Below are 18,747 nucleotides of genomic sequence, written 5' to 3'. Positions count from 1 at the left end.
TTACGAAATCAAGTCAAATTTCTAATATTTCAAAAAAATTCGACATATTGCTATTGAATAAGTCTAGTAAATACAACATACTTCCGAAATAGCACATGTTTTGAAAAATATATAATTTTCAATGAATATTTATCATGAAGAAAAATATGTAACTCATGTTATATGGACATTGATTTTTATCCAGGCTGAGCCCCAGTCCCCATTTTGGGGTGTTTGCCAAAGCTCGAGGTAGCGGCTGGCAGCCCATGACAAGTCAAGCCTTAAAATAAAAAACATATGTATAACTATAGGTAGTAGGCAGAAGTATTTGCGAGTGTTATATTCCAGACCAGGGGCGGACCTAGAGACTTTGGACTGTGGGGTCAAAAATGAAATTTTTTTCGAACAACGTATTATTAACGAAAATAAATTCATATGCTACAACAATTGTAGCCTACGCATTTTCATATTTTGAAAACGTCATATAATTACATCGTTATCAATATCGTCAAGTACATCGCTCTCAATACATGGATAATGGATTGGACTTTGGAGTCATTGGACCATATGGATATGGATAATGGATTGGAGTCATTGGGCTACTAGGAATTAATTGGAACCCAAATAACCGTTTTCAACAGCCAGGGGGGAAAAAAAAGTTGGAACCCAAATAACCATTTTCAACAGCCAGGAAAAAAAACTGTGGGGTCAGTTGACCCCACATGACCCCATGTGGGTCAGCGCCCTATTCCAGACAACGTTTTTACTTGATATTGCAATCAGAAGTAGCAGGCAGCCATAACTGGACAGCTACACAAGCTGCTACTTAGCCACCTCTTTTTTTTCTTTCTTCGTTTTTTTTTTTATTTTTTTTTATTTTTATAAATGAGTCGACTTAGCTTGATAAGGTCCGAGTCGAAAGCTTGCTTAGCTTGGGGAAAAAAAAGACCAAACCATTTTTACTCGACTTGAGTTCGAGTCTTAAGTTTTGGCTCGACTCGTTGACATTTCTAATTGAACTAGAAGCTCAATTGCTGAATATATTATTGTTTGACACGATCAATTGGACTATTACTGAATTGATAATGATGCGAAATTAAGAACTCAAATATTCAATGAAGAGCCAGAGAATTCTTCAATCCAATAAATTCCCATATATTGTTTTTCCTCTTTATTGAGAATTAAATATTAACCATCACTAGTTCAAATATGAATTGAATTCTCTATATTTTTGAAAATTAATTAGGGTGATATATGGGACATTGTCTTTCTCCATGTTAATCATCAAAATATTATTTATCTAATAGATTTGATGAATCCACTAGAATATTGCATGATATTTGCAACCTGAAGTTTGTGAAATTACTGCTTAAAATTTGAGCATATTTTTCATTTTATACAATCAAGACGATGTCTCTTATTTTATACCGGTGAACATAAATCCCAATATTTTAATAAGTGCTAGTTGAAATATTTATAAATGATTTAATACTATTAAAAGTGCTTCTCATTTCTGTTTAGAGTTTGCTATTACATATCATGCCAACATCATAGGTTTTCCTGTTATAATTGGATTATGGCCAGAGCCTAATTCTTTTATCTAATTATTTTGATAGTGTAGTATATGTATAATTGATCCACCACAATGTAATGAAATAAAACTAAAAGAATATTGAGAATAAATGCATAGTTTGAACTCTTATCTAAAATGTGTGATATTTTATAACATGGTTTGCTGATTGTCTGTTTGATTGGATAATTCCCTCGACATTATGGGGAGAAATTAAAAAGCTGAAAACAATGTACAGATGCATCATTATCTAAATCCTCGCAAAAGATAATTCAAATCAAAAGTTCGAAAGATAATTCATTTAGATACGTTTACTGACCAACTAAATCAACAATATGTCATATACCAACTTTAAATGCTCTAACCCAAATTAATGCCTTGGAGGACAATTAGTAAATATAATATTTGATAAATTTATGACATGTCTGAAGTATGATGATGTTTGACTCTAATATAAAAATCTCCAAACGAAAATTTATTGATTACCCTGCAATTAAAGTAGACAACAGAATGACCTATGTGCTCCTTCAATATTTCAATAATTTTTCGTGAGAAGGGCATTTCCTGTAATTCAAACATAAAAAACGAAGGCGACTTCTAACTTGGCTGACAAATTGTAGAAGGTTGCACTACAATTAAAGTAGGAAAAAAACTTCTAATTTGTCTGACAAATAATTCAAAAACTTCTAATTTTTCCTTTTAATCTACTTTTAATCCCACCAAAACAAGGGCTATATGTGATTGACACCAGAATCTGTTAGCAATAAATCACTGAAATGGATGAGTTTATGATTCATGGGAGGTGATTTCTAATGATTCGGCATGTCAGTTTGCAAGAAGGCAGGCCGAAAAAGTCGTGCTGCGTACCATGGTAGCAGAGATAACCTGGATGAGGTCGAGACAATACTCAGTTCAAATTGGCTAATGTTATGCTTTGTTTTCATTCCTCGTCTGAGTGAGTTGAATTTTGAAATGTTTTAAGTATAAATAAAAATTTGAAATTAATGTACATTCATCATTTCAGCCAATTCATCTCCATAATGATCATTCCTTACAATAGACCACTTTATACCCAGAAAAATAAAAAAACAAAAATCCTTCATAATCTCCGTTAGTAATTTTCTTGAAATTTGAATTCTTTTCTTTCCTTTCATGAGCAGTTACTAGCAACAATTATTTTGTTCGCTTGGAAAAATAAACTAACCCAAGATACAAAGCCTCCGTTTGCGAATAGTAATAGGATAGCAGTAGATTTCACAAAATACGTGAATAATAATTAGTGATAGTTATAAATATATGCTTGAAATTTATGTTTAATTGACTGAATTTATAAATCAATTTATACATTGAATCCAAACGAAGGCAAAATCGTGATGAAGATATTTGCTATTCGACCCCTCCCCCACACTTCAAAAAGAGATGCTTCGATGATATGCTACTAGTTAAGGAGATGTCCCTCGTACTGTCGACAATTATAGTACATTGTTTGACGTCTTGCTATTTGAACATTTACTAACAAAACTTGATGTACTGAGGTGTTGAAGTTATAATAGGAGCAGCAAATCTCAACTCAGAATTGTGTGTTGGCAATTGTATACTGTCCTTAATGTAGGATGTGAGATAAGGAATTGCAAATGCAACACTAACAAGTTCACATTCGTACAGAACCAAGTCATACAATTAACTTGCATGATACAGTTACAATATGTATTGGAATACAGGACCGGACACAAGTTTGCAAGGCGAATAACTGAAAGAACAAACAGATAGTATGAGGATAGATAGGATGGCAGATAGGATGGCGCTCTCCGTGTTTTCCGGCCAGGGTCCCGATAGATATTCAGTATTGAGACATCTAATTGCGTCCAGATCGGGCTACGTTCTGACCCAAATCTGTGAAGATCATCCGTTAGCTACAATTTTATAAGTGCATTCTTGGGTCGCTCAGAATGCGTCTAAAACTGTAATACTATAACCCGAAAAATAATTAGAATGTGCTTACTTCTATTTAGCTGTGATATCTGGTTCAGCTGGCTTTGGAAGCATTATCGCCTTCGTCAGTGCATCTTGAAACCTGATCGCCTCTTCCCGGATTAGCTTCTTTCTATAATAATTTTGCCATGCTAGTTGTATAGCCCGGGCTGCCCAATTGTAGTCCAGGATGTTTGAATTTCCATGTGCAACACTAACAAGATTACATTTGTACAGAATCGAACTGAACAAGTTAGAACCAAGCCATACAATAAACTTACATCAGAGTAATGGGAAACGATAACCCAAAAATTTAAAATGTGCTTACTTCTCTGCAGCTGTGAAATCTGGTTCATATGGCCTCTGAAGAAGAATGATTGATATCCTCTTTTGAATTCTCGCCTTCGCCAATGCATCTTGCGAACTGTTATCCTCTTCTCGGACTTGCTTCTTCCTACAATAATACCTCCATTCTACTTGTATAATACTTGCTGCCCAATCCCACCACTGCAGCGAGTGATACCTAAAAATGTAACGCATCTGCTTACTACTGTGTAGGTGTCTGAATTGAGAGACTACAAACTTCAAATCATCGGCCGCCAGTGCAAACACTTCGGCTTTTGAATTGGCAAAAACAGTTCTGGTCGAGATGGGGAGGTTGGACGACGAATGGGGGTCGAGCGCCCATGCGAGGAGCTCTTCTCCACAGAAGTCACCAACATGATAATATAAAGAATTTGAAAAGTCAGCTTTTTCTCCATTTGTTGTCACTGACTCTGACAGCGATTTTCCACGAGTTATAAATAGCATCTCATCAACCGGATCACCATCCCGCCATATGAAGCCATTGTCAGTGTAAAGCACGGTTTTTAGACGGTCACACAATACATCGAAAAGTTTTTCATCCATTTTCTTAAACAGAGGCACCTAAAACATAGTTAAAATATCAGCTATATAGTTTTATTTTTTTTCTTTTCTTTTTTGAATTTCACGGCCTTGATCTCAGTATATAATTTAGTACTCAAAAAATTATTGTAATCCAGATACTATTCTGTCATAACACAGTCTAAACGAAGCAGAAATCAATGGCTTAAAACTTGTAAGTAAATAAATAAAGCTTTGAACTGACTTATTTCAACTCATTTTTCATTTTTCTCTTGAAAGAACAGTAGTAATACATATAACTAGAACATAAAAGCTGAATGAAGAAGCACTCACTCTCTTAAGAAGGGCCAAGCAAACATGACGCATAATAACTTTACTGAGGTCCTTGGGAAGATAACGAATCAGGAGGTATTTGTCGTACTTCTTGATTACCTCTCTTAAACTCTTTGGGAGTAATCCATAAGACATCCACTGAATTGCATCTTGTCTTTTGACCCTCATCTCTAGTACCGAAGACCCCAGCTGCTTAACAGCTTTTTCTTCCTTTTGGGAGTTTTCAACTGCATGTGGCTGATACAGAGACGTACCTGCACCACTCGAAAAATCAAAAGGGAAATCAAGGATCTGAGAATCCAAACTGAAATCTGATGAAACGGAACTGACGCTTGGACTGCGATCATGAAACATTTGCCATATTTGCTCTCTCCGAATCACAGCTCCCACCAATCTTTCCCAGTTGTCATAGACATTTGACATGTCTCATCCAGTTTGAGTTCTGAAAATTTTCAGTATTCTTGAAAAATACTCTAGTAAGTCAACTCTAGAACTATCTTCAAAACATAAGATATTGCCTTTTGGGTGGTTCAAAACTCGTCAAAAAGCAAAAATAGTTACTCCTGTTGATGTAACACAAGAATTGAATTTGGAGACAAATTAGCCCATGTTTGATCCCCATTACCTGAAAATGAAAATGGAGGAGAATAATATTTTTTAGAAAAATAAGTGATTAAAAAAGAAAGAAAAATTTTCGATTTAAGTGTAATATTATTTTATGAAAGATTGTGTGATTGAAAATATAAAAATAAAAAATAAAATATAATGTAATTTAATTTAATGGGGATAAACAGGTGCTAACAAGATTGGTGCTATGAGCAAGTGGGGGGACGGGTGAAAATGTTACATAGGCAAGATTTTGGTTCAAAGATGGCGGCGCTGACTTCAGGGTTTTAGATAATTTTGTTAAGACCAATAGTTTAAACTTACGTAGATCACTATTTTTATATGCAGCATGAAATACGCACTTTTATTTTTTATTTTTTTTTGGATAACTTAGATATTCAAGTTTCGCTTGACTAATTCTGAGGAGCGGCAGCCTTCTCCCATAATTCACCACCTAGGTAAATCTGGATTGCGATCATAACTTATACACACTTGGACCGGACAAGTCACCCGAAAGGGTGACAAAGTGCACCATAACTTTACTTCCACAAGACAATTGCTTTCCAACATAAATGTTGCTTTCCAGCTGCCGTAAGGATTCGAACTTTCGATACTCCGTATAAAATCCTCTTGCTTTACTACTGCATCATGCCCGTAGGGGCTGCAACATGAAATTTTGCTTTGATAGGAAGTGAGGCTTTTAATTTTTATTGTGACTTTCTCACTTCTATTTAAACGAGTAGTCAATTTTGGTGCTTCACATATTTTTGGCGAGATATTTTGATATATATCAAGAAGAAAATATGTTGGTGCTAAGATTTGCAATGTCCATGAAATGAAGTAGACGCAAATGGGAAAAATGCCTTTGAACTCTAAGTTGAAGAAACCACGATACACATGTAGAAGATCAAAACAAATTCATGGATGAAGATATTTGTTTGCTTCTATCGCCAGTTTATAATATCATCATAAATAATAAAGTGGATTATAATTCAATTATTGTTCCCTTGGAGACTAATTATTTACAGTCAATTTTTGTGTTAATCTAGCTTCAAATTAAACTAAAGTGGTGATCAATTAATATTTTGAAGATTCAATTTAAAACAAAGAACTAATACTGAGCTATTCCTAATATTATCAACGCTTGGAGACTTTATGAACGATTTACGGGATTAAATGGTTAGAAAATTTGATTTCACTTAGGTCAGTTAATGTTTACTAAATTCAATAACTTGCAATTTCTTTTCGTACGTCTCAACACCAATTATCCAATTTAAATAGTGATCTCTCGCATAAAATAGCCTTATGCACATCTCTCGCGTAAAATTACTCCAATGTACATGTACAAATTTATTATATCTATATGTAAATTTCGGCAATATATAAACACATTAATTCGTATAAATTCAATTAAGATTACATCATCTATATAAGTATCTTCTCATCTCTTATCAAAATCTATGTCAACTGTTGCACGAGTTAGATAACTATATCACCTCTCAATATCAATATCGTTCCTAAAGTCATCAATCGATGATTGGTAAGTGTATTTTTACACACTTATTGAATGCCTAAATAAGCTTAATATTGATTAAATGAACAAATTTTTACTCACAATTGTGTAATTATTGCTTTTATAGGTTAAACCCCTCAATTGAAGAAGAACAAGGCAAAAAGGAAGTGAAAAGAGAACAACTAGAGCACAAAGGAAAGGGGAAGTAAATTCCACAAAACGTGTGAATAATAATGAGTGATAGTTATAGATATATACTTGAAATCAATGATTAACCGACTGAATTTATAAATCAATTTATACATAGTATCCAAACAAAGGCAAAATCGTGATGCAGATATTTGCTATTCGACACCCCCCCAACATTGCAAAGGAGATGTTTTGACGATATGCTATATTTGTTAAGGCAATGTCCCTCGTACTATCGACAATTATAGTACATTGCTATTTGAACATTGACTAACAAAACTTGATGTACTGAGGTGTTGAAGTTATAAAAGGAGCTGCAAATCTCAAATTAGAATCGTGTATTGGCAATTGTATAGTGTCCTTGATGTAGGATGTAAGATAAGGAATTGCAAATGCAACACTAACAAGTTCGAATTCGTACAGAACCAAGTCATACAATTAACATGCATGATAAAGTTACAATACATAGTAGAATACAAAACCCGGACACAAGTTTACAAGGCGAATAACTGAAAAAAACAATAACCTGAAAAATTAAAACGTGCTTACTTTTCTTCAGCAATGAAATCTGGTTCATATGACTCTGGAGATGAATGATTGATGTCCTCTTTTGCATTCTCGCCTTTGCTAATGCATCTTAAGAACTAGCTTCTTCCTATAATAACGCCTCCATTCTACTTGTATATAACATGCTGCCCAAGTCCTCCACTGAGCCGAGTGATGCCTAAAAATGTTACGCATCTGCTCACTATTGTATAGGTGTCTGAATTGAGAGACTACAAACTTCAAATCATCGGCCGCCAGTGCAAACACTTCGGCTTTTGCATTGGCTAAAACAGTTCTGGTCGAGATTGGGAGCTTGGACAACGACGAATTGGGGTTGAGCGCCCATCCGAAGAGCTCTTCTCCACAGAAGCCACCAGCTTCTAAATAAACATAATTTGAAAAGTCATCAGTTTTTCCTCCATTTGTTGTCACTGAACCTGACAGCGATTCTCCACGAATTATAAACAGCATCTCATCAATCGGATCACCATCCCGCCATATGAAGCCATTGTCAGTGTAAAGCACGGTTTTTAGACGGTCACACATTGCATCCAAAATTATTTTATCCATTTTCTCAAACATGGGCACCTAAAACATAGTTAAATTATTAGCTATATAGATTTATTTATCTATTTTCTTTTTGGATTTCACCTTTGCCTAAATGAGACTCGAACTATATCTGGTAAGACTTAGCCCTTACCCCTCAGTATATAATTTAGTACTCAAAAAATTATTGTAATCCAGATACTATTCAATTATAACAGAATCTAAAGGAAGCAGAAATCAATAGCTTAAAACTTTTACTTGTAAGTAAATAAATAAAGCTTTTTGAACATAATTCTTTCAAGCCATTTTTCATTTTTCTCTTGAAAGAACAGTAATACATATAATTAGAACATAAATGCTGAATGAAGAAGCACTCACTTTCTTAAGAAGAGCCAAGCAAACATGACGCATAATAACTTTACTGAGGTCCTTGGGAAGATAACGACTCAGGAGGTATTTATTGTACTTCCTGATTTCCTCTCTCAAACTCTTTGGGAGCAATCCATAAGACATCCATTGAATTGCATCTTGTCTTTTGACCCTCATCTCTAGTACCGAAGACCCCAGCTTCTTAAATGCAGGTAGCTGATACAAAGACGTACCTGCACTACTCGAAAAATCAAAAGGGACATCAAGGACCTGAGAATCCAAACTGAAATCTGACGAAACGGAACTTTGAAGAGGAATGATTGATATCCTCCTCATCATTATCGGCTTCACCAATGCACCTCGCAAACTGCTCTCCTCTTCTCGGACTAGCTTCTTGCTGTGATAATGCCTCCATTCTACTTGTATAGTACTTGCTGCCCAATTCCTCCACTGCAGCGAGTAATTCCTAAAAATGTGACACATCTGATTAAAACTGTATAGGTATCTGAATTGAGAGACTACAAACTTCAAATCAGCGGCCGCCAGTGCAAACACTTCTGCTTTTGAGAGGGCTTGAACAGTTCTGGTCGAGATTGGGAGGTTGGACGACGAATTGGGGTCGAACGCCCATTCGAGGAGCTCTTCTCCACAGAAGTCAAAACCTTTTAAATAAAAATAATTTGAAAAGTCATCAGTTTTTCCTCCATTTGTTGTCACTGAACCTGACAGCAGTTCTCCACGAATTATAAACAGCATCTCATCAATCGGATCACCATCCCGCCATATGAAACCATTGTTAGTGTAAAGCACGGTTTTTAGACGGCCACACATTGCATCCAAAAGTAGTATATCCATTTTCTCAAACATGGGCGCCTAAAACATAGTTAAAATATTAGCTATATAGATTTATTTATTTATTTTCTTTCTTGGATTTCACCCTTGCCCAAATGAGACTCGAACTGTATCTGGTAAGACTTAGCCCTTACCAACTGGGCCTTGACCTCAGTATATAATTTAGTACTCAAAAAATTATTGTAATCCAGATACTATTCAATTATAACACAGTCTAAACGAAGCAGAAATCAATAGCTTAAAACTTTTAATTGCAAGTAAATAAATAAAGCTTTGAACTGACTTCTTTCAACTCATTTTTCATTTTTCTCTTGAAAGAACAGCAGTAATAAATATAACTAGAACATAAAAGCTGAATGAAGAAGCACTCACTCTCTTAAGAAGTGCCAAGCAAAAGTGACGCATAACATCTTTACTGAGGTCCTTGGGAAGATAACGAATCGGGAGGTATTTGTCGTACCTCCTGATTACCTCTCTCAATCTCTCTGGGAGTAATCCGTAAGACATCCATTGAATTGCATCTTTTCTTTTGACCCTCATCTCTAGTACCGAAGACCCCAGCTTCTTAACAGCTTTTTCTTCATTTTGAGAGTTTTCAACTGCAGGTGGCTGATACAGAGACGTACCTGCACGACTCGAAAAATCAAAAGAGACATCAAGGATCTGAGAATCCAAACTGAAATCTGATGCTACGGAACTGACGCTTGGACTGCGATCATGAAACATTTGCCATATTTGCTCTCTCCGGATCACAGCTCCCACCAATCTTTCCCAATTGTCATAGACATTTGACATCTCTCATCCAGTTTGAGCTCTGAAAATATTTAGTATTCTTGAAAAATACTCAAGTAAGTCAACTCTAGAATTATTTTCAGAACATAAGATATAGCCTTTTGGGCGGTTTGAAACTCGTCAAAAAGCAAAAATAGTTATTCCTCTTGATGGAACACCAGAATTGAATTTGAAGACTAAATTAAGGAGGTTGGTGCTCTGAGCAAGTGGGGAGACGGCTGAAAATGTTACATAGACCCTGGCCATCTGGGCCCATTAAGTATTTAGGTTCAAAGATGGCAGCGCTGACTTCAAGGTTTAAGATAATTTTGTTAAGACCAATAGTTTAAACTTATATTGATCACTATTTTTACGATCGCGCTATGGGTACATGTTGTTTGACACATTCGTTTACACGCTGACTTGAAAACGAAGGGATTTCAAATTTTTTTGAAAACATAACAAAGTTGTTGGGTCAAAACTTGAACCGGCCCAATTAGATGGTTGATGCGGTAGTCTCCCTTTCATTTCAATTTCCCCCAAATCTCTCGAACAAAAGGAAACCCTTGGAGGCGAAAACAGAGATCGAAATCCAGCTTCCATCGCCGACAGAAATTTGTCCTCTTAAATGCCATCCGTCGCAACAACCTCTCATTTTCACTCTCCCTCAAACCAAAGAAAACCCTTGGAGGCGAAAACTTTGGTCGAAGTCAAGCACCTCCAGCGGAAATTTTGTCCTTTTAAACGCCAATCATCACCTCGTGTGGAATCTCACAGCAAACATTATGTAAAGGATGCTTCAGTAGTAGTTGTGCTGTCATTAGTATCACTCCCTACCACTTGTGATGTGTAGTATGTGTTCTGTTAAGTGTAGTGTGTTCTGTTATGTATAGTTGGAGTTTAGTTGGGTGACTATAAAATCGAGGAAAGGATGCTGCTGTGGGGAATTTGTACAACTAATTTGAGTTCTTCACTTTTGTATGTGGGAAGACATGTAATTTTCATTCACTTTCATATCAATGTGACTTTAGTATTTCACCTTCAATTGTTAGTGTTCATTTTGCTAATGCTGCTGTTCAGTTTGGTGTTCATTTGGGTGAGTTGCAATGTGAACTTAGTATTGCAAGAACTTGTTTCCAGTTCACCAATTTTCATGTGTTGATGTTAACTGAATATGGCAATAGAACTCAAATAAACTCCAAAACAAACTAAAGACCAGACATGATGAATCAAAGACCAGAACATGCTGCTGCTTGATTAAAATTTGGGTGCTGCTATGACACACTAGGCAACATTACAAGAGCAATGACCACAAGATCAATACAATTAAAGTTGATATATAATCTTGACACAGAAGGTAAGAAGGCAGAGTAACTATAAAAGGAATCAAGGACATTTAACTAGAACATTGCATTTTGGATCCTTAATACATAAATTGCCGATATGTTGTGACGCTCCACTATCAGACGCTGTCTGAAATACATGATGAGACACGTCATTACTTCCACAACTCGACCTCGTCATCTTAAATGAATTTTTTTTTATTTTATTTGCATTCTATCCACTATAGTACGTCACGGGTTTGCTCGTCGTTCCATGCAGCCATGTCCGCAAGTGTAGCAACTGATTGACACACTTTGTCATATCTTTTTCATCTTTGGACTTCATACCCATCTCGAGCACAATCATACTGTTTACTCCTACAATTCCATCATCTATGAATTTCTCACTGTCCAAAATGTTGTCATTTTCGGACTCTAATAAAACCACATCATCCACCTCTTCCAAATTTTCCTTGCCTGCAGTAACAAATCCAATTACAAGGTTAATTCCTCTTTTCCCATATTCGTCTAATTCTGAACAAAATACACGATAAATGTGTCATCTCAAACAGGTAAAGAAACATTTGAGCTTTCCCCAACTTCAGTGACACATTTAAGCTTTACCCAACTTCAGTGACATGACATCTTTAAGCCTTACCCAAGTTCAATGAAACATTTAGGCTTCCTCATGTCCAGTGAAAAATTTAAGGTTTCCCCTAATTCAATTACTTTACGTTATTATAGAACAGGTGGGTGAAAAATTAGTTCAACATTTAAGCTTTCCCCTAACTCAGTTAACTATAGAATGGCAAAACGGATTGCTCGAAAATTTAGTTTAACATTTAGTTAATTATACTTTCACAGAACAAGTGGGTGAGAAATTAGTTTAACATTTAAGCTTAATGAAGGGAAATACCGTTGTCCGTCATCTACTCCAATTAATGAAGCCGGCGACTTGAAGCCGGAAACGACTCTTTCTTACACAGCCGAATCTATGAAGACGGCGACGACGATTGCTTCAACTCGAAAAGTTCTTTGTTACACCGGAGAAAGCTTCACTGAGGGGTATCGCAGCTTCTGGCCGAAAAGTTTACAATATTGGTTTCAATTTGGAAATACGGCGACGGCCACTACTTCAAGTTGGAAATTTCTTTGTTACACCGGAGGAGGAAAGCTACAATTTGGAAATACGGCGATGACGACTGCTTCAATTTTGGTAATTTGGAAATGGAGGATGAAAGCTGCAATCGCGCCTTTTCTGTAAAAATTATTTTTTGTGTTTTTTGTTTCTTTTGCGGCTTTTGTGCGTTTTTTGTTTCATTTTTTTGTTCATCTTTCCACGTCACCATGTCAAGCAGTGGGTCGGTGAAAGAGTACAAATAGCTTTTTAATAATTCTCTGTGCCCTCCAATAGGGAATGCCATATGGCGCCTGACCCTGTCCCCAACTCGGGACAGGGAGCAGGGTTGTAACTTTTTCCCTATTTTTATAGGCAACATGAAATTTGACTTTGATAGAAAGTGAGGCTTCTAATTTTTATTGTGAATTTCTCACTTCTATTTAAACGAGCAGTCAATTTTGGTGCTTCACATATTTTTGGCAAAATTTTTGATATATATCAAGAAGAAAATGTGCTGGTGCACGGATTTGCAATGTCCAGAAAATAAAGTAGATGAAATTGGAGAAAATGCGTTTGAACTCTAAGTTGAAGAAACCACAATATACACGTGTAGAAGATCAAAACAAATTCATTGATGAAGCTATTTGTTTGCTTCTATTGCCAGTTTATAATATCATGATAAATAATAAAGTGGATTACAATTCAATTATCGTTCCCTTGGAGACTAATTATTTACAATCAATGTTTGTGTTAATCTAGCTTCAACTTAAACTAAAGTGATGATCAAGATTGAATTTAAAACAAAGAACCAATACTAAACTATTCCTGATATTATCAACGCTTGGAGACTTTATGAACAATTTACGGGATTAAATGGTTAGAAAATTCGATTTCACTTAGGTCAATTAATGTTTACTAAATTCAAAATCCTGCAATCTCTTTTTATACGTCTCAACAACCAATTATCCAATTTAATTAGTGATCTCTCGTGTAAAATTAGCCCTATGCACATCTCTCGTGTAAAATTACTCCAATGTACAATTTACGGGATTAAATGGTTAGAAAATTCGATTTCACTTAGGTCAATTAATGTTTACTAAATTCAATATCCTGCAATCTCTTTTTATACGTCTCAACAACCAATTATCGAATTTAATTGATGATCTCTCGTGTAAAATTAGCCCTATGCACATCTCTCGCGTAAAATTACTCCAATGTACATGGACAAATTTATTATATCTATATGTAAATTTAGGCAACATATAAACACATTAATTCGTATAAAATCAATTAAGATTACATCATATATATACGTAACTTCTCATCTCTTATCAAAATCTATGTCAACTGTTGCACGAGTTATATAACTATATCACCTCTCAATATCAATATCAATCCTAAATTCATCAATCGATGATTGGTAAGTGTATTTTTACACACTTATTGGATGCCTAAATAAGCTTAATATCGATCAAATGAACGATTTTTTACTCACAATTGTGTAACTATTGCTTTTATAGGTTAAAACCTCCAATTGAAGAAGAATAAGGCAAAAAGGAAGTGAAAAGGGAACAACTAGAGCACAATGAAAAAGAAAAAAAAAAGATGAATAAAAATAATAAATTTCAAGTAATAAATGAAAATTCAAGTGTTAACAAAAATTAATTCAAAATTTGATCCTAGATAGACACAACATTATCATTGGCTTCATAATCGAGCTAACTTTCACGTAGCCATGCAAAATAAAATAAAATATTGAGAAGAATACTTATAGTACAAAGTTAAATAAAGATTAAACACAAACAATACAATAATGCGGGCTCTATAATGCAAAAGATTATTGTTACAACCTTCATAGTTAGCAAGCCTTGATAGGGAAGAGGCCACCTCACGGATATGCATCCCAGCCCATGTATAATCCCAGCAAGCTGAGGCCAGGCTACAAATGAACCCAACAAAAAATCTCCTAGTCAATCTCTTGATGTGATTGACATGAAGTCTTTGCCACTGCAGCCATTACCAACCTATCCAGTCAAGTCCACAGTCACACGCTAGGTTATATAATTAATAAAGTGGTATGACACTAACATCCTATAGTTGAATGATGCATGTGATGGGAAGTGATAACCGTATAGATGGAACAACATGTCCCTTCATCCAATAGTCATTATTCATACTCTTACACTACAAAAACTCACACTTAGTACCATCTCAAGGTAATGCAATTTTAGATTTCCAAACTATAAATTTGCTCTCTTTTTCTACAAGTTATTCCCAAAAAAATTGACTATCTTTTGTTATATTGGAGGCTTAGGTCTAAAGCCTTCTCACACACATATACTTGTGCAACAAATTAACTTGACCGTCGGAGTATGCACAGTTGACTCTACCCCATATTTGAGGAGGTCATATGTGACTAACGGTTTATTCTGATAACAGAAACAAGGGATTGAGAGGTATTATGATCTATTGACCATGTCAAAGGTACGTTTTGAGAGGTATTGTGATCTATTGGCCATGAACATCCCATTGATAAAAGCCAACAAGAGGTGTTGTCCTACCATTAAGCCTTGAGGAAAGGTTTAAGTTTCAGAACGGGCTGTAGAAGGCACTGAGGAAGTGCTACTCAAAATTCGCTAACACAAAGGAATGATATCCCATGAGCTCCAGTTATTACAACTATCGTGGCAGAGGACATCAACCAGAGGCCTTTGAAGAAGAGGTCATCCGAGAGAATGTCACCATCCGTCGACTCCACCATCAACGTCGATGAGAAGGAATTACAACTCGCTTAGCGAGAGAAGTAGGAAAAATGGCAGCCTATATGAGGAATATGGCCCAGCAAAGGTCCATTATGCAACGGCTACTCGTACAAATGCACGAAAAGATAGGGTACAAAGTTTCCCAACAAGGAGCTTCCCAGCAGGAGGAATGAACGAGGGGCTACCCACAGGGGTATGATAGAGATTCGAGCCCAATGGAAGGAAAAGTGGTATGTCCACAACCCCTGCGTGACTTAGTGATAACTTGTCACAAAGGACAGGAGATTTCACCCCGGAGTATACCCAAGTACAGGAATCGCAACGATCCATCAGTGTCTTCGACAGGATTGGACCACAAAGGCCTAGAAAATAGGTCGCAACTATCATCTCTAGATCAGAGGCATCAAGGATATGGGCAGGGTTCTACTCCCCAAGAGGTTAGATTGCCTAGGGATAGGCTAGAAAAAAGGTCTATGAGAAATCTACTGAATCACGCCGGGACTTTACGATCGCCTAGTTATCAGGCAAAAGAGGGAAAATCAAAGGAGCCTTGTAGATCCTTTGAGCTAGACGACGATGGCGAGAGTCTTTCGTTCTCGCAGGAGTTAAGGAACGCCCATATCTCGATCCACTTTGTGCCATCAAAGATACCCAAGTATGAAGGAAAGGGAGATCCAACGAAACACCTCAACAATTACAAAACCCATATGTCCTTATGGGAGCTTTTCTAGCTCTGAAGTGCAGGGTTTTCCACCTCATCCTCACTAGTGCTGCGAAAATCTGGTTTAACCACACACTAGCCGGTAAGTATCAGAAGCCAGCCAGATCTGAAGAAGGCTTTTCTAAACCAGTATTTGTAAAGCAATGAGGGTAACTCTCCTATTCAAAGGTTATAGGATATGAGGTAACAAGCAAGCTAAATCTGAAGAGCAATCTGGCTCAATTTACGGATGAAATGACCTACTGTAAACAGGTTACTGATAGGGAAGCTCTTTCAGGGTTAATGAATGCCTCAATATGAACACCTTCTTCTAGATAGACGTTTGGAATAAGAATCCTACTATATACTATGCCCTAGTAGAGATGATGATGAGTGAAATAATCAATGAAGAGCTGATTGACCATCGCAATCGAACCTCGTTGGGGCTCCCACCTCCTCGAAAGCTAAGACGGGGACCCCATATCAAACTTGAAGAACTAGTAATGGACTCAAACTGGACAAACAATCTCCCTTACATCAGGCTAGGCTTTGGCCACTACCACGTTGAGCGCGATACCATCATTAGCTTATGAAGAGGTTGGCCACATGCACAAGGGCAACTTAACCACTTTAGGAAAAAAAGGCAAAGGACGAGGTAATGAGCCTAGAAATATGCTGTACTGCACCTATCACCGAACTCACGGTCATGGTACTAACAACAAAATGTCGAGGCTGTATCATCTGGAGTCAATGAACCTACGTAATAATAGGAGGGCGACGGGCCTAGGTATGAGAAATGCACCTTAGGTCCTCAAGCGATGAGAGATTTAAAATGTGGGCGTGAAGAGCTAAGGTAACATCATAGGCATTAGTCACCTCGATAGAGGAATAACGAAGATGGGGAGGAGCCCAGTAGAGCACCAAGATAAAAGAGAAAACGCCATGCTGATACAATAAATGACCCCATCGAAAAGATTGACACGATAATTGAAGGCCCTCATGTTGGTACAGAATCTAGAAACGCCCAAAGAAATTATACTAGAGAAGCTAAGGATCCACCCATGAAGAGTTACTTGGTCAACAGTGTTCCCGGGAGCTAATGTCGTTCCACCAATAACTTTTACACCAGAGGATTCCATCAATGTCCATTATCCTCATTGTGATACCCTTATGGTAAGAGCTATTGTGGCCAAGAACGACTTGAATTGCATGCTTGTGGATAAGGAAAGTTTCGTCAATATCTTGTTGGAACCACTTATGAGAAGATGCAAACTGGCCTCGAGCTCATGCCATGATCGCCCTCTCTACAGCTTCACTGATGATAGCATCATCCCCAGGAAGTGGGTTACATTGGCTGTAAAAATGGGGACACTTCCTTTACAACCTGTCATTTTATAGAATTCCTCGTATTTGATCATCGGTCTACATATCACTGGGTGTTGGTATGACCCGCATTAAAGGAACTATGGGCTACCACCTCTATCCACCATTTATGTATGAAATTTTCTACTGATCGAGGGATTGCTACTGTTTGAGGCGATCAGATGTGCTTGAGAAAGTGTTATTTCAGCTCATTACGAAAATTTGAACCTCGGAGCTTGAATAGGATTCTCATAGACATTGAAATGCTCAACGTACCTGCGAAGGGTCTAACCCCTGAACAAAGGAGAGTCGTCGAAATGGTGGATACCCCTATAGAAAGGATATAACCAAAGAAGGAATAGTGAGAACGAGCTTGGAATCTAGTGTCACAGACTAGAACTTACAAGCAGCTCTGGTTGAGAAATTAGAATCGTTTCCCGTGGATTCCTCATATCCTTTAAGGACACTCTGGATTGGAAAAGGTTTGAAGCTAGAAGATAGGTAGAAATTAAAGGATTCTGACTAAATAACCTAGACATGTTTGCATGGAAGAGGGAAAACATGATGGGCATCGACCCCAAGGTCAGTTGCAATCGCCTCAAAATCGATCCTAAATTCACCCCCACAAGCAAAAAATAAGGACATTGAACCCAAACAAGTATGAAGCCTTGGAAGATAAAGTACAAAAGCTGTACAATAGGTTCATCAGGGAGGCTATCTACCCAAAGCAGATATCTAATCCAGTGTTGGTAAATAAGCACAATGGCAAGTAGAGGGTCTGTGTAGATTTTTCGAATCTCAACAAAGCACGCCTAAAGGATAGTTTCCCTCTTCCAAGGATCAACCAACTGGCGGATGCCATATCAAGGCATGAGTTATTGAGTTTCATTGATGCGTACTCCGAGTACAACAAGATACCCATGCACCTATCCAATGAAGAAAGCACTTCATTTGTCATGGATAGAGGATAATATTGCTATAAAGTCATCCTTTTCAGCTTAAAGAATACTTGGGCTATCTACCAAATGCTGGTCAACAGGATGTTTGCTGACCTTATTGGCAAAACTATGGAGGTATATGTGTATGATATATTGGTGAAGAGCCTCACAGCTGAGGAATACGTCGAAAACTTGGAAAAAGTCTTCAACATTTTGAGAAAATATCGAATGAGGTTGAACCCACTGAAATGTGCCTTCGGGGTAGCATCAAGGAAGTTTTTAGGCTACATGGTCAATCAGCGAGCAATAGAGGCAAACCTAGACAAAAATAAACGTCCTGCTCGACATGAAGTCCCCCAACAACCTAAAGAAGTTCGAGCTTGATGGATAGGCTTTTGGCGTTGAGCTGATTC

At 37.0% G+C, this 18,747-nt stretch overlaps 2 protein-coding genes and 1 long non-coding RNA gene across 8 annotated transcripts; all 3 read right to left on the bottom strand.

The window, feature by feature from the left end:
• Positions 1-3,147: 3,147 nt before the first annotated feature.
• On the bottom strand, positions 3,148-5,268 carry LOC111379542 (cyclic nucleotide-gated ion channel 1-like). Of its 5 annotated transcripts, none has more exons than XM_023002934.1 (4): positions 4,739-5,268; positions 3,849-4,447; positions 3,552-3,764; positions 3,148-3,442 (listed from the first exon to the last, which is right to left on the bottom strand). In XM_023002934.1, exons 1-3 carry the CDS (start codon positions 5,159-5,161, stop codon positions 3,554-3,556), a joined length of 1,233 nt encoding a protein of 410 aa, XP_022858702.1. In that variant the 5' UTR covers positions 5,162-5,268; the 3' UTR covers positions 3,148-3,442; positions 3,552-3,553. The 5 variants fall into 5 exon arrangements, with proteins under 5 accessions (XP_022858702.1, XP_022858700.1, XP_022858704.1 ...); XM_023002932.1 differs by having other exon boundaries at positions 3,148-3,431; XM_023002936.1 differs by having other exon boundaries at positions 3,148-3,431; positions 3,849-4,351.
• A 2,097-nt stretch (positions 5,269-7,365) lies between these two features.
• On the bottom strand, positions 7,366-10,348 carry LOC111379536 (cyclic nucleotide-gated ion channel 1-like). 2 transcript variants are annotated; one of them, XM_023002928.1, is made up of 3 exons: positions 9,732-10,348; positions 8,517-9,380; positions 7,366-7,972 (listed from the first exon to the last, which is right to left on the bottom strand). In XM_023002928.1, exons 1-3 carry the CDS (start codon positions 10,152-10,154, stop codon positions 7,877-7,879), a joined length of 1,383 nt encoding a protein of 460 aa, XP_022858696.1. In that variant the 5' UTR covers positions 10,155-10,348; the 3' UTR covers positions 7,366-7,876. The 2 variants fall into 2 exon arrangements, with proteins under 2 accessions (XP_022858696.1, XP_022858695.1); XM_023002927.1 differs by having other exon boundaries at positions 7,368-8,180; positions 9,732-10,344.
• Positions 10,349-11,355: 1,007 nt separating this feature from the next.
• LOC111379537 lies at positions 11,356-12,804 on the bottom strand. The gene is made up of 2 exons (XR_002700057.1): positions 12,369-12,804; positions 11,356-11,929 (listed from the first exon to the last, which is right to left on the bottom strand). It is a non-coding gene; the product is annotated as an uncharacterized LOC111379537 (long non-coding RNA).
• Between the last annotated feature and the right edge of the window lie 5,943 nt (positions 12,805-18,747).

Source organism: Olea europaea, unplaced genomic scaffold (genome assembly GCF_002742605.1).
Source record: "Olea europaea var. sylvestris unplaced genomic scaffold, O_europaea_v1 scaffold2001, whole genome shotgun sequence".
Lineage (NCBI taxonomy): Eukaryota > Viridiplantae > Streptophyta > Magnoliopsida > Lamiales > Oleaceae > Olea > Olea europaea.
The sequence above is the reverse complement of the archived record's forward strand: the minus strand, read 5'-3'. Positions and strand labels throughout refer to the sequence as shown.

Excerpts from the sequence above, each read along its gene's own strand:
- LOC111379542 (XM_023002933.1), bottom strand. The coding sequence starts at position 5,161 with ATGTCAAATGTCTATGACAACTGGGAAAGATTGGTGGGAGCTGTGATT. Across the intron at positions 4,448-4,738 it reads GCTTGGCCCTTCTTAAGAGA|GTGCCTCTGTTTAAGAAAAT; the intron begins GTGAGTGCTTCT and ends ACTATGTTTTAG. Across the intron at positions 3,765-3,848 it reads GATTTCACAGCTGCAGAGAA|TTCGATTCTGTACAAATGTA; the intron begins GTAAGCACATTT and ends TAACTTGTTCAG.
- LOC111379536 (XM_023002927.1), bottom strand. The coding sequence starts at position 10,154 with ATGTCAAATGTCTATGACAATTGGGAAAGATTGGTGGGAGCTGTGATC. Across the intron at positions 9,381-9,731 it reads GCTTGGCACTTCTTAAGAGA|GCGCCCATGTTTGAGAAAAT; the intron begins GTGAGTGCTTCT and ends ACTATGTTTTAG. Across the intron at positions 8,181-8,516 it reads GCTTGGCTCTTCTTAAGAAA|GTGCCCATGTTTGAGAAAAT; the intron begins GTGAGTGCTTCT and ends ACTATGTTTTAG.